The sequence below is a fragment of the Populus trichocarpa genome, chromosome 12, assembly GCF_000002775.5.
Source record: "Populus trichocarpa isolate Nisqually-1 chromosome 12, P.trichocarpa_v4.1, whole genome shotgun sequence".
In the NCBI taxonomy this organism is placed as follows: Eukaryota; Viridiplantae; Streptophyta; class Magnoliopsida; order Malpighiales; family Salicaceae; genus Populus; species Populus trichocarpa.
The window spans coordinates 571,292-585,841 of NC_037296.2; the positions used below are offsets into that span (position 1 = coordinate 571,292).

The 14,550-nt window shown below is 41.2% G+C and overlaps 2 protein-coding genes across 2 annotated transcripts; both read right to left on the reverse strand.

Annotated features, from left to right (window-relative positions):
- Positions 1-5,509: 5,509 nt before the first annotated feature.
- Positions 5,510-10,999, reverse strand: LOC112326934 (uncharacterized). Its single transcript, XM_052446047.1, has 3 exons — positions 9,682-10,999; positions 9,166-9,572; positions 5,510-8,954 (listed from the first exon to the last, which is right to left on the reverse strand). Exons 1-3 carry the CDS (start codon positions 10,981-10,983, stop codon positions 5,510-5,512), a joined length of 5,154 nt encoding a protein of 1,717 aa, XP_052302007.1. The 5' UTR covers positions 10,984-10,999.
- Positions 11,000-11,027: 28 nt separating this feature from the next.
- On the reverse strand, positions 11,028-12,462 carry LOC112326933 (uncharacterized). The gene is made up of 2 exons (XM_024597492.2): positions 11,128-12,462; positions 11,028-11,042 (listed from the first exon to the last, which is right to left on the reverse strand). Exons 1-2 carry the CDS (start codon positions 12,460-12,462, stop codon positions 11,028-11,030), a joined length of 1,350 nt encoding a protein of 449 aa, XP_024453260.2.
- Between the last annotated feature and the right edge of the window lie 2,088 nt (positions 12,463-14,550).

The following is a 14,550-nucleotide window of genomic DNA, read 5'->3' on the forward strand; positions in this document are numbered from 1 at the left end:
TCATAAAAGGTCACCTCATTACAGACAATCAAAAGATATACCCAAAATTAGAGTTTAAAATGGATACAAAGAACCATGGAAAAGCCATTTTAATCTTACAACGAGTCAATTTCTTTTCTCTCAAAATACAAGACAATCAAAGGACTACATTGAATAGCGTGTGTTGGATCTTTGACCAATAAAGCTTGATTTCCAAAAATACTTTCAAAAATTGACATCTCTCTGATTTCATTTCAACAATCAAACTTGAATAGACATGACCTTTGAAATGTGAGATTTGATTCCAAAATAAGAAAGATTTTCAAAAGAAAAACATCAACCAAGTTTGCAAATTCCTGACAGAAATGACATCAATTCTCCTCGACACTCCTGGGGGCAATACAATGGACCTCCGAGAAGGAAAACAAACAGTGTTTAAATCAGTTGGGGGATAGAGATGATCAAATGATGAATCAATGAACTGAGGACAATATGGTTCAAAGAAAGATAATCAGTGAATGAGCACATTCATATCAATTAAGGGCAATTATGTTCAAGAACAGTTTATGATCCAGTAAACCCCGACAACAATTGAGAGCAAAGATGTACCTGAAGGACATCTTCATATCTTTATCTTGGTTTATCATCTCCAATATGGCTATGACTATTGAAAGATGTTATCACATGATTGCTTTTGAATGAATGTTGGAAGGATGCACCGCACCCGCCTAGACTGACCGTGAGACCATTTGATTTGAAGCTCAAATGCGCACTGCACCACATGAGTATGGGTGATAAAAACAACATCATTGATAAGGCCTGTCGCACCCTCCCGAGAGCTCGACGTCGCGGCGACCCGTCCTTCGTAGCGGGGATTGATTGTTGGGGTCTTTCTGTTGTGAAAAAGGGAGTCGCCACCTAGTATTATGGTCACTAGGAAACCTAACTGGTCTTTCAGAGATTCTAAGGCAAGGGACTGGTTGCGTAAAGGGAAGGTTTTAGCACCCCTAGTACGCCCTACCTAAGGTAAGCTGCTTGGTGTTTGATTTTCCTTCAATTATTAATGGTGTTGATGTTCTCTAATCCCATCAGTTTCCTAGGATGTGTGCGGATTTATTATTCCTAGAAAATTATTTTGGATATTTACCACTCCGGGTTTCTTTATCCAAATATTAACAGTGAATAATAACAAATTACTCCCAAATAATATTTTGGATATTCGTCCTTTAAGGATTTCTTTATCCAAACATTAGTGGTGAATAATAACAAATTATCCCCAATAATATTTTGGATATTCGTCCTTAGGGATTTCTTTATCCAAACATTAGTGGTGAATAATAGATGAATTCACCAAAAAAATAAAATTTTTATATTTTTTTGGAATATTGGCCAATACCCTTTGGAGTTTTACAAACATGTTGTAAAATCCAGAAATGCAAGAAAAATGATTTTTGTTGTGTTTAAGAAATCCATGCGAAAACACATTTTAAAAAAAAACTTCAAATATTTGTTTTTTTATATATAAAAAAACGTAAAAACAATGTTAGGGTATTGGCCGTATGCATGAAAACAAAACATTTTTTTTTATTTTTATTTTTCTGATGTCTTGACGAAAATCGGGTATTTTCATACCGGATTTGTATCTTTATAGTACAAAAATACAAACTTGCAGAAAATCACAGATTTTTTAAATACATCTTTGAAGAAAACTTTTTGAATGGGCCAGACCCGGCCCAAAAGGAAAATGGGCCGAAATCAGCCCCAAAATAAAATGGGCCTACTTTCTACAGGGGCTGGACTCAGCCCAGCAGCATGGGCTGGGCTGGGGTCCAGCCCAAAACAAGTATGGACTGGTTACTGTGCACCAGCACAGTAACCGGGTTACTATGCATATGCACAGTAAGTGACAAGTGAATTATATTTTACGAACAGTGAAATAGCATTTCACTGTTCAAGTGAATTATATTTCACTTGAACAGTGAAAATGCAAGGAAAAGGTGCATGCACAGCGACGAGAAAGAGACAAACCTGGTGGCAGCAACGATGTTGAAGACGATGGCGAACAATCCCTGTGATGCTGGTGGCGGTGGAGAGGCAGCCGACGAGGTCTCCCGGTGGTTCTGACGGTGGCAGTGGCTGAGAAGCTCAATGTCAACAACTGCTTTTCTGCAGTATTTCTTCTCCTATATGCAGATGCGCCCGCCTCTGTTTTCCTTCCTCCTTTGCTTCTGTTTGGTTCTTCTTCTCTTGATCGCGGGTGTTGCCTTCTGTCAGTTGTTCGCCCTCCTCAATGTACAACGGTTTCACTCAATGGTGGCGCGGCGTGTGGGAGAAAGATGATGAGCTGAGGAAGGAGGGTGGTGGCGTAGGGAAAAATGGTGGGCTGTTGATGAGAGGGAAAGGCTGTTGGAGGCTTGGGGGTTCTGTGACCGAAATCTCCAAAAACAGGGAAACCGCTGGTGGCTGGCTTAGACTTGAAGATGAAGGGATGAAAAAGAGATGGAAAGGCAGAGGGGCTGGTGTGTTCTTTGGTCGGCTGAGGGGAAGAAGAAAAACGAAGGGAAAAAGCTGGACTCGGGGAGAAGGGACTGTTGGTGCTGTGGTCGGGTCTCTCTCCTTGTGTTTTTTTCGTCCCCTGTGTCTTTTCTCCTCTTTTTTTCGTCTCCGTCCTCCTTTTATAGGCAAGGAAAGCCTTGCGGTGATAATGGTATCCGGGACAAGCCATAAAACATGCCCCATAATTTCAGCCATTTACTGCAAACCATATCCCTGTTTTGATGCTGAAAATGGCTTTCTTTTAAGGAGACAACAAATAATGCTTGACGCCGTTTCAAAATTTCAAAAAAATTAATATTGTAATCAAGCCGAATTGTAATTGGATCCCTTGATTTTAGCGCATCTTATGGTTTGGTCCTTGGTTTTGGATCGTGTCAAATAAGTCCCTAATTGGTCATTAAACTTCAACATGTATGCAATTAAGCCCCTGATTGGACCTAATAAACTCTCAAAAATTATAATTTGACCCCAGAACTTTAATTTCTTCCAATTAAAGCCTAAATTGACTTAAAACTCAATTTTCCTTGCAATCAAAACCTCTATAAATCCAAATAAACCTTCAATAAAATCCAATTGAGTCCATAAACATCCAATTTTGGCCCTTTTCTCTTCAAATTAAATTTTCTCTTCCAACAGGGCTCTCCTCAGTCAAATATATACTGTAAAATTTCACTCCTTGCATTTCTGAACCTCCTCAATTAATTTTTTTCTGATTCTTCCTGAGCGCTCCCACCTCTTATTATTTTTCTAATCTCCTTTGGCTTTTTATTTTTATTTTTTGTGGGGACCCAAAAATGGGTTACAACAGATGCCCCCTCTTTATAATGCTTACGGAGCAAGGGTTTTGCGCAGTAAGTTTTATAAAGATAAACCCAAAACGGAACTCCCGAAACTGATCTGGTCGAAGTTTGATTGATCTGAAACTTGTCTTTTACAGCAATCCTCCTTAGCCCCCAAAAACTATGATCAAAATTTAGTCATCTTGAGATCCCTTCTGGCCATCTCCTTTGAATTCTCACTTCAGTTTGATCAACATGGAATTCCATCCGAGATCCCTTCTGGCGGTCTCTAAAAAGTCATATCTGTAGTTTGTCCAAACTGAAATCCCATCTGGCGATTTCCCTTAGCCAAAGCTAAAATCGGTATTACGGTTGGGTTAACCTGAGATCCCTTCTGGCGACCTCCTTAGCCAAAACCTATATTTGTAGCTTACTCACTTTGGAATCCCATCCGGTGATTCAAAACTAAACTCTGTGGGGTTGGGTTAACCTGAGATCCCATCTAGCGATCTCTTTTAACCACAACCAAAACAAAAAAATGTGTGTGGTCTCATTATGATGGGTGACCTACCCGAGTGGAGAAGGGGAAGAGTGGTCTCATTCTTATGGGTGACCTACCCAAAGGGGAAGAATGGCCTCATTATTATGGGTGACCTACCCAAGTAAAAAAAAAATGGAGAATGGTCTCATTCTAATGGGTGACCTACCCAGAAAAAAATGATGGTCTCATTGTGATGGGTGACCTACCCGAGTGGAAAAGGAAAGAGTGGTCTCATTCTTATGGGTGACCTACCCAGGGGGAAGAATGGCCTCATTATTATGGGTGACCTACCCAAGTAAAAAAAGATGGAGAATGGTCTCATTCTAATGGGTGACCTACCCAGAAACAAAATGATGGTCTCATTGTGATGGGTGACCTACCCGAGTGGAAAAGGAAAGAGTGGTCTCATTCTTATGGGTGACCTACCCAGGGGGAAGAATGGCCTCATTATTATGGGTGACCTACCCAAGTAAAAAAAAGATGGAGAATGGTCTCATTCTAATGGGTGACCTACCCAGAAACAAAATGATGGTCTCATTGTGATGGGTGACCTACCCAAGTGGAAAAGGAAAGAGCGGTCTCATTGTAATAGGTGACCTACCCAAAATAAAGGAAAGAGCGGTCTCATTGTAATGGGTGACCTACCCAAGATAAAGAAAAGAACGGCCTCATTGTAATGGGTGATCTACCCAAGTGGAAGAATGGTCTCATTGTAATGGGTGACCCACCCAAAAAAAAAAAAAAAAAAACATAGAGAATTGGTCGCATTGTAAAGGGTGACCTACCCAGAAAAAAGTTGACAATGGCTCAAAGGCGCACTTGAAAGGAGGTAGGGTTAGAAAAAAAAAACACTACCTAAGAAGTGAGGACTCAAAAGCGCGCTCAAAAGGAGGTAGGGTTAGAAAACACACTACCTGAATGGTGGTGGCTCAAAGGCACACTTGGAATGAGGTAGGGTTAGAAAACGCACTACCTAAGAAGTGAGGGCTCAAAGGCACGTTCAAAATGAGGTAGGGTTAGAAAACGCACTACCTGAGAAATGGTGATGAAACACCGATCTGACACATGTTGAAAGCAATGCATTATGGTTAATATGCATGTATGTTTTTGTTACCTATCTTAGAAACATAGGTCCCCCTTTCGTCGTAAACTTCTTCGAGCTCTTGTTTCAACCTTTTCTCATGAACCGAAATATACCATATCCTCTTAGTGAAGAGATCTCTGGTTCCTTATGGGGCCCTTTCTTGCTCCATTGAGTATTGCGCTTTATTATTATTTCAAAAGGAAAACTCAAAAGATTTGGTTTTGTTCATGAAAACTGAAACTTTCAATGCAATTGGCAATTCTCATAAAAGATGCTTTTTAGAAGTTTTATGGTATACCCCTTTGGGCTTTGGTTCACTATGAACCCCTATGTGCACCTCGTACACTTCTTGCCCCCAGTGTGGTGTGCATAAATATGCCAAGTTTTAGATTTGATTTGGTTCCCTCCAATTGATGGAGTCGTTTCCTTAGTCATGTGTAAGAAAAGAGTTTGTTTAAGTAAAAGATTTCAAATGCTATGAGATCATGCTTTTTATGAAGAAAGGTTTTTTTTTACAGAGAAAATTCATGGCCAAACTTTATTTTATTGATTGGGAGATTACGGAATACATCAAGCGTAATATTTCCTTACAGAGTCAGAATTCACTGGCCTAACTAGATCTTCTCCGTCCATTCTAGACAACAGCAAAGCTCCTCCCGAGAATGCTTTCTTCACCACGTAAGGGCCCTCATAGTTCGGCGCCCATTTACTCTGATCTTCTCCTGGTAACGGCAATATTTTCTTCAGTACAAGATCTCCTTCGTGGAATCCTCGAGGTCGAACCTTTTTGTCGTATGATTTGGCCATCCTTCTTTGGTAAAGTTGATGATGACAGATTGCGGCTATCCTCTTTTCACTGATCAGATTCAGCTGTTCATATCTAACTTTTACCCATTCTACCTCTTCCAGCCCAGAGTCTACCAGTACTCTCAATGAGGGGATTTCCACTTCTAAAGGCATAACCGCCTCCATTCCATATACCAACGTGTACGGGGTGGCTCCTGTTGAGGTTCGGACTGCAGTGCGATACGCATGAAGGGCAAATGGCAACATCTCATGCCAATCCTTATAGGTGACTACCATCTTCTGAATAATCTTTTTGACATTCTTGTTAGCAGCTTCTACCGCACCATTCATCTTTGGTCTATACGGCGAAGAGTTGGAATGCTTGATTTTCCATTTAGCGCAAAGTTCTATTATCATCTTGCCATTGAAATTCTGGGCATTATCAGTGATAATCTTTTCTGGTGGACCATATCGACAAATCAAATCTCTCTCAATAAATTTCTTCACTACTTTTTGCGTCACATGAGCAAATGATCCGGCTTCTACCCATTTTGTAAAGTAGTCGATAGCCACGAGAATAAACCTATGACCATTGCTGGCTTTTGGGTTTACAGGTCCAATCACATCAATTCCCCACATCGCGAAGGGCCATGGAGATGTCAAGTTAAATAGAGGAGTTGGAGGGGCGTTGATTTTGTCACTGTATACTTGGCACTTATGACATTTTCGGACATAGTCGATGCAATCCTTTTCTAATGTCATCCAGAAGTAGCCGGCTCTTTGTATCTTCCTAGCCATCACATGTCCATTAGCATGGGTTGAGCAAATCCCTTCATGGACTTCTCGCAACGCGCTTTTTGCCTCAAATTCATCCAAACATCTCAACAAAGTCCCGTCGAATGATTTCTTATACAAAATCTCCCCATCAAGATAAAAATCCATTGCCAACCTCCTCAAGGTCTTCTTGTCGATTTTGGATGCCCCCATGGGATATGTCTGGTTTTGGATGAAATTCTTGACATCATAGTACCAAGGGTTTCCATCCACTTCTCTTTCGACTGAGCAACAATGAGCTGGGTTATTTCTGATATTGATGTGTACTGGTTGTACCTTGTGCCCAAAGTCTATTTTGGCCATAGATGCTAGTGTAGCCAAAGCATCTGCAAACTGGTTTCCTTCCCTTCCTAGATGGGTGAACTCTATTTCCTCAAATTCTCCAGCCAGTTTAGACAAATATTCTTGGTAAGGCCTTAACTTCTCTTCCTTGGTTTGCCATTCTCCTTTTACTTGGCAAATGATCAACATTGAGTCTCCATACACATCTATCTTTCTGATGTTTAGCTCCAATGCAGCCTCTAAACCGAGAATGCAAGCTTCATACTCAGCCGTGTTGTTGGTGCACCCGAACTGTAGCTTAACTGAAACCGGATACTGCTTCTTATCAGGAGAGATTATCACCGCACCCGCTCCGTTACCACATACATTTACAGCACCATCAAAGTACATAATCCACCAATTTGATTTCTCTTCCTCGATTGAAAGCACATCTTCATCGGGAAATTCAAAGTCTAATGATTCATAATCTTCCATAGCATGGTCAGCCAGGTGATCGGCAATAATACTCCCTTTTACAGCTTTCCTTGTCATATATACTATGTCATACTCAGCCAATAGAACTTGCCATCTTGCAATTCGGCTTGATAAGTAGGGCTTTTCACAAATGTACCTCAACGGGTCTAATTTGGAAATTAACCACGTAGTGTGATACAACATATACTGACGTAATCTCTTTGCAGCCCATGACAGTGCGCAACACAGCTTCTCAATCACAGTATACCTAGACTCACATTCCGTGAACTTCTTGCTTAAGTAATAAATGGCCCTTTCCTTCCTTCTGGTTTTATCGTGTTGCCCAAGCACACATCCCATTGCTGTTTCTGTTACTGTTAGGTACAATATCAATGGCCTTTCTGGTACAGGAGGAACAAGCAGGGGTGGATTCAACAAGTACTGCTTGATTTTCTCAAAAGCCTCTTCGCACTCTTTATTCCAAATTCCAGGGTTCTTCTTTCTTAACAAACGAAAGATCGGGTCACAAGTCGTGGTTAATTGGGATATAAACCGAGCAATGTAATTCAACCTTCCTAAGAAACCTCTCACATCCTTCTCAGTCTTGGGAGGTGGCATAGATTGAATAGCCTTTACTTTGTCGGGATCCACTTCTATCCCTTTGTCACTCACCACAAATCCTAACAACTTCCCAGATTTCACCCCGAACGAACACTTCGCCGGATTAAGTCTCAACTTATATTTCCTTAGTCTTTCAAACAATTTCTTCAATATTTGGACATGATTCTCTCCCTCTCTAGATTTAGCAATCATGTCATCGACATATACTTCAATCTCTTTGTGCATCATGTCATGAAACAAAGTCACCATAGCCCTTTGGTAGGTGGCCCCAGCATTCTTTAAACCAAATGGCATGACTTTGTAGCAAAATGTTCCCCATGGTGTTATAAAGGTTGTCTTCTCTTTATCCTCTTGCGCCATTTTTATCTGATTGTAGCCCGAAAATCCATCCATAAAGGAATATGTGGAGCTGCGTGCTGCATTATCAACTAACATATCTATGTGTGGTAGAGGGAAATTATCTTTAGGGCTAGCCCGGTTTACGTCCCTAAAGTCCACACAAACTCTGATTTTACCTTCCTTTTTGGGTACCACCACTATGTTTGACACCCATTGCGGATACTTGACTACCTCCAAAAAACCAGCGTTCCATTGTTTTTCAATTTCTGCTTTTACTTTGATTAAGACCTCCGGATGAGTTCTCCTCAACTTCTGCTTAATCGGTTTACATCCTTCCACCAGTGGTATCCTATGTACTACGATATCCGTATCCAAACCAGGCATATCCTCGTAGGACCACGCAAAGATATCTACGTAAACTCGGAGCAGTGCAATCAATTCTTCCTTTTCTTCAGGGGTGATCAAAGTCCCTATTTTCAGCTCTCTCTTGATTTCTTCATTACCCACATTTATGGTTTCAAGTTCCTCTTTAGCGGGCCTCCAAGCCTGTTCATGCTGTTCTATTAACTTCGTGAATTCCCCTATGTTTTTCTCCCCCCATTCCTCATCTTCTACAGCTACTATGTGTTCTTTAAAGTTTGGCCATTCATTCTCAATGTAAAGTGCAGGTGTTGTTGTGGAGGATCCGCTTTCAGGGTTCCTGAAAGCGGCAAGTGATGTGTAAATGCATAGTAAGACATGAAGATGAATTTTGAAAACGCATGATCTCATTAAGAGGAAACGATTGGCTCAAAAACAACAATAAAATCCAATTAACATCTTGAGCCTCGATTGTCAATGAATAAAAACAAAACAGAAAAAAGGCAAACAACATAGATAAAATAATAATCCAACAAATCATTGTTGATTACATTTTGAAAACCAATGGAGCTTCTTGGGTCTCCCAATTCTGGAACTTCTCTCCTTCGGCTAGCTTTCGAATGAAAGTCATGTCGGTGACTTCTTCCCGAGGGCGGATCGTTAATTGTGGCAGCTCTTCATCCTTTCTTCCAGATTCAATTTTCTCAGCAATGTTCTTGACTTGGTCTTCCTCCAGAGTGTTTATGTTCATTGAAAAAAACTTCTGAAAGAGGTTTCCGTGTCCCTTATCAGGTTGCATCACATATGCGGCCTTTGGAAAAGAAATCCTGATTGGAGGGATGACTAGGCTTTCTTCTTCAGGCTTCCTTCCTTCAATCCTAGCCATTCTTGTCTCCCTTCTTGCACCAGCAACTCGCTTGTAATCCTCTTTCTTGGGCTTATATCCAAGCCCAAACCTCTGTTCTGCAGCTTTCAGCTTGATTATATCATTGAAGCTGTCTTTCAAGTTTTCCTTTCTTGATGACATAGGGGCAAGGAATCTTGTGTTTCAAAAAGCTTTTAGCGGCCATTTTGGTGGCCTCTGAGAGTTCTGGTTTCCTCACCACAGTGTTCTCGGGTACCCACTCGGTATTCACAACTTCAAATGCATGAAGGTTTCCATCCTTACAATCTTCAGCTTCAATGAATGGAACCGCCACATTTCTTACCATTGATATAGTCTCCTCAGCCTTAACAGTAACCAGAACGCCATTGGCAATGTACTTCAAACATTGATGCAACGAGGAGGTGACAGCTCCTGCAGAATGTATCCATGGCCTTCCTAACAACATACTATAGGAAGGGTGGATATCCATCACTTGAAGGGTTACTAGAAAGACTTGTGGACCCACAGCTAGTTCGACCTCAATTGTCCCTATCACTTGCCTCGGTGAGCCATCGTACGCTCTAGCCGTCATCACACTGGGTTGCATGTGTGAGGGATCCACTGGCATTTCATCCAGCATATGCCTTGGTAACACATTAAGGGCTGAGCCGTTATCGATGAGAACTTTACCAATGAGACAATCTTTGCATCGGACCGTGACATATAAGGGCTTGTTATGTCCAGTTCCTTCAGCGTCAAGTTCATCTTCCGTGAAATATAAGTAATTGGCAGCATGGATCCTCCCTACTAGATGCTCCATAGTCTTTTGTTCAATATCTTGGGGTACGTAGGCCTCATTCAGTACTTTTTGCAAAGCATTACGATGCGGCTCGGAACTGAGTATTAATGACATGATGGAGATCTTGGCAGGGGTCTTCTTCAACTGATCCACTATACAGTACTCACTATGCTTCATCAATTTCAAGAACTCGTTTGTTTCTTCCTCAGTCACAGGTTTATTCACCTCAAACTCTTTATCGAGGTCCAACACCTCCTTGCCCTTAGCCTTTCTTTGTTTCTCTAGTTCTTCAGGTGTGAAACAACGACCACTCCGAGTTAGTCCACTTATCTCAGTTCGGAACAGCGGTAAAGGAGTTTCAATATTCGAGGTATAACCATAATCTCCAGGCATCACTCCATAGTCTACTTTGTTTGCATATGAGGGTTTAGTTAATACCAATTTTGAGAGCCCATTAGCTGTTGATTGGACTCTACATTTCCCCTGATTTTCTATCATCTCGATCTCTTCATTATCTCTTGCAGCCTCAATCCTTAGTTCTCCTAAAGTCAGCATTCTCGCAACCTTTTGATGAAACTCAATGCATTCATCAATGTGATGCCCTTTCTTTTTATGGAATGGGCAAAAATCATTTTCCCTCACGTAATGTTCAGATGGTTTCTCTATATGTCCAGATTGTACCAACATCTCGTACAGCCTCGCCATGGTCACTTTTAGCACCTTCTCTTTGCTACCGACCTCCAAAGTATTCACTCCACTACCACCTACAGCATGTTTGGGTAGAGGGTTTGAATTCACATTAGGTGAATCCTCGAAAGTGACCCATCCAACTTTGATCAGTTGCAACACCTTTCTTTTAAAAGCAAAGCAAGCCTCAATGCTATGACCTGCGTGACCAGCATGGTATTCACAAGTCACCTCGGGGTTGTACCAGGTAGGGAAAGGTGGTTGCATAGGTGGTATGGGTAGGGGAGCTATCTGCCCAATACTCAACAGCTTGGCATACAACTCTTTTAAGGTTATTGGTAAAGGTGGTAATTGTTCTTCCGATGGTCGGTTGTCTCTTCTTTGGTAATTGCTTTGGTTATTTGCTGGGAATTTTGTTTGATGGGGTTGGTTTGGGATGGAGGGTTTGGCAAAATTGATACTGGTGACTTGGGTGGTAGGTGTTTGGTAGTTTTTTATTCTCCCTTTGTATCCGCCTTCTAGGTTATGCACCTCATTTTCTTTCTTTTTTCCAATGAAACCTCTCTTCTCTATAGGTTCTGCAATTCTCCCACTTCGGATTCCTTGTTCAATCCTCTCAGCAATCCGAACAACATCATAGAAATGTTGTGCTGAACTACCCATAAGGTGTTCATAGTATGGAGCCCTAAAAGTATTAGCAAACAGTGTCACCATCTCCGTCTCTATTAGTGGAGGTTGTACATTGATAGCTTGGTCACGCCACCTTTGAGCATAAACCCTTACGGACTCTTGATTTCCTTTCTCCATGGTAATTAGACTGGTCCTATCAGGAGCAATCTCAAGATTAAACTTGTATTGCTTTAAGAAAGCATCTGCCAAGTCTGTCCACTTCTTGATCCTAATATTGTCCAGCCTCATATACCAACTAAGGGCCGATCCTGTCAGGCTATCCTGGAAGAAGTAAATTAACATTTTATCATCGTGGATAACTTCTGCCATTTTGTTATAGTAGGAACGAAGATGGGTCTTTGGGCATTCCATCCCGGTATACTTAACAAACTCTGGCACTCTAAACTTCTTTGGAATAACAATGTTAGGCACCAAACATACTTCAGCAGCCCTAACTGGGTCAAATAAATCATTTCCTTCAACTGCCCTTAGCCTCTCTTCTAGTGCAGTCCACTTATCATACCCTTCATGATTAGAGAGTTTGACATCATGTGGGTCCTCATTTGTTAAATCCATTGTAATAGGGATTTGGATGGGCCGAGTGGGATTAGGATGCTGCTTATTTGGTGTATTTGCCCCCACGTTTATAGGTGCGACAGGAATTTGAGCTGCTGCTGGTGCTTCATCAGGTTGAGTAGACGTTCCCTCTCCATCTCTGGCTCTTAACATTTGCTCTAACATACTGGTTAGGTGTGCCACATCATTTCGAACTCCTTCAAGTTCTCTTTGGTACTGAGCTTCTGGTTGTGACCTTTCTTCGTTTTCCATTCTTTTTCTTTGTCGAGTGTTGTGGATTCTAGAAGGGGGACCTATGTTTCTTAATCTGCAGATGCGTGCATAGATGTATGAGAAAAATGCATGATTGAGAATGCTTTGTATATTGGGTATGGATGCAACTTTCTTGTGAACGAATAATAGCCACCACCTTATAAACATAGGTTCTTTTGTCACATTGCTAGGAGTACTGCCTTTCAAGTCGTTTGCTTGAATCATATTCACCAAGAGACAGATTTTGCATAAGAAGATGGGTCAACGCCCTTTTCATTAATGCTTGATAAGTTTATTACATTTATAAATGAAAAAGGAAATACAACATATTAATCCCTTTCCTCCATAAACTCTCTAGCCAAAGGTAGGAAGGCAAAACCACGATTCTCAATCTTCCCTAGAAAGGCATCGGTTTCAGCTAGGCTTCGGCGATAGCGAATGATGTCCCCTCCCACATTCCGCGCATTAATTCTAATAATTCGAGCATGTGCAGCAGCTTCGTCCATTTGCTCATCTGTCTTGGTCATCTTTTCTATGAGCAACATATTGGTTCTGTTCAAAGCAGTGTTGTTGGCGTCGATTTGATCTTTGTGTTTTCCCATTGCTGCTAGCTTCTCGTCCAAATACTTCACCTTTTCACGTTCCTTGTCAAGCTTTATCCTCATAACTTTTATCTCATTCTTCTTAACCGCTAATTCTATTTCAACAGCCTCAAAACCTTTCCTTTTATTTTCTTTTGCAATCCCCATCGAATGGCTTTCCAACTCCATAAATTTCTTGCTCAAATCCTCATACTTCCCAATCCTATCCATCAATTCAAACTGGACTTGTGCAAATTTTTCTTGGAAATATTCTGCACTTCCTTGGCAATCGTTAAAGTCAATCTCCATTGCTTCAAGTTCAGAGCAACTTTGCATCCAATCCAAACATGAAAGTGATGGTTGAAGCTCCTTCTCACTCCTTTCCCTAGCAGTCTTCTCCTCACCTAGCTTTAACTCAAGCTTTGTTATTCGCGCATCTCTAGATTGTATCTGCTCATCTAGAAATGCTCTCATTTTATCTTCTTTTAGCATCATTTCTTCCAACATTGCCTTGTCTTTTCTGCTTTTGCTCAACTCTGTTTGAAGTTTTTCCACTTGTCTTCTCAACTCCTCTTCATTATTGACCCTTTTCCTCTTAATAGGCTCTTCTACAGTTTGGGAAGATTTGACTCCTACACAAGGCATGGTTGAAGCTGCTAAATCTCTCCATCTTGTATATCCTTCACTTGCACTTGGATCCTTTAAACCTTCTATCTCAACCAAAACCAGATGCTTCCAATCTTGTTTGATGGTCTCCAAAACTTCTTGTGCAATGGGATCTTTGAACAAACCAAAGAATTGAGCCATTCCCATAGTCCTTGGAACAAACTGCATGCCCCCAAGTTGCCTTACCACCAGGGCAGGAGCATAACTCACATAGCCTGTAATCCCCACCAATGGCACCCAACGTCTCTGTCCACAACTCATTAGGACTTTCACTGTCGTTACCCATGGGGCTCTCCACTTGAAATCACTATTAGGCAAACCTTCTAATTTGTCAACCCAACCTTGGTTGTCTAGATCTCCCCATTCTTCTTCTTCTACTAACTTCAGGGGTTTTTGGGTGAACCACCAAAAATTATTGAAGACAGGTTTTTTTGTTTCGATATGGCTAACCATCCAGATATACAACAACTGCGTGCAACATCTCATTGCTCCTTTTCCGGTCCTCCTACAATGATTAAGCGTCAAGATGGTTTCAGCTAAAATAGCAGCCACTGGATTGATTTGTGTATTCTCATACTCTACATAAGCAGCAGCGGCCTCCAAACTCACTAAGCCCGTCTGACTTGGGAACAACACAAGGCCAAATATGCCCAAGGCAATTAATCTCTCTTTTTCTAATCCTGACTTCTTTTCCAGTTCAATTTCTAGCATCCTCCATTTCAGACCGGTAGCATTCTTTTCCAAAAACTTTTCCAAGTTGGAGATTCTGAGCAGTTTTGACAGTTCGGGGATGATCTTGTCAGACCTCAAAGGCAAATAAATCTGATACAGATTGTTTGGA

What these genes read in the sequence shown, in the direction of transcription:
- LOC112326933 (XM_024597492.2), bottom strand. Translation starts at nt 12,462, where the DNA reads ATGGAAAACGAAGAAAGGTCACAACCAGAAGCTCAGTACCAAAGAGAA.
- LOC112326934 (XM_052446047.1), bottom strand. Translation starts at nt 10,983, where the DNA reads ATGGCGAGGCTGTACGAGATGTTGGTACAATCTGGACATATAGAGAAA. An exon ending in TCTCAGAGGCCACCAAAATG is followed by an intron (nt 9,573 to 9,681) that starts GCCGCTAAAAGC and finishes GCTGCAGAACAG; the next exon opens with AGGTTTGGGCTTGGATATAA. An exon ending in GCTCCATTGGTTTTCAAAAT is followed by an intron (nt 8,955 to 9,165) that starts GTAATCAACAAT and finishes TGCCGCTTTCAG; the next exon opens with GAACCCTGAAAGCGGATCCT.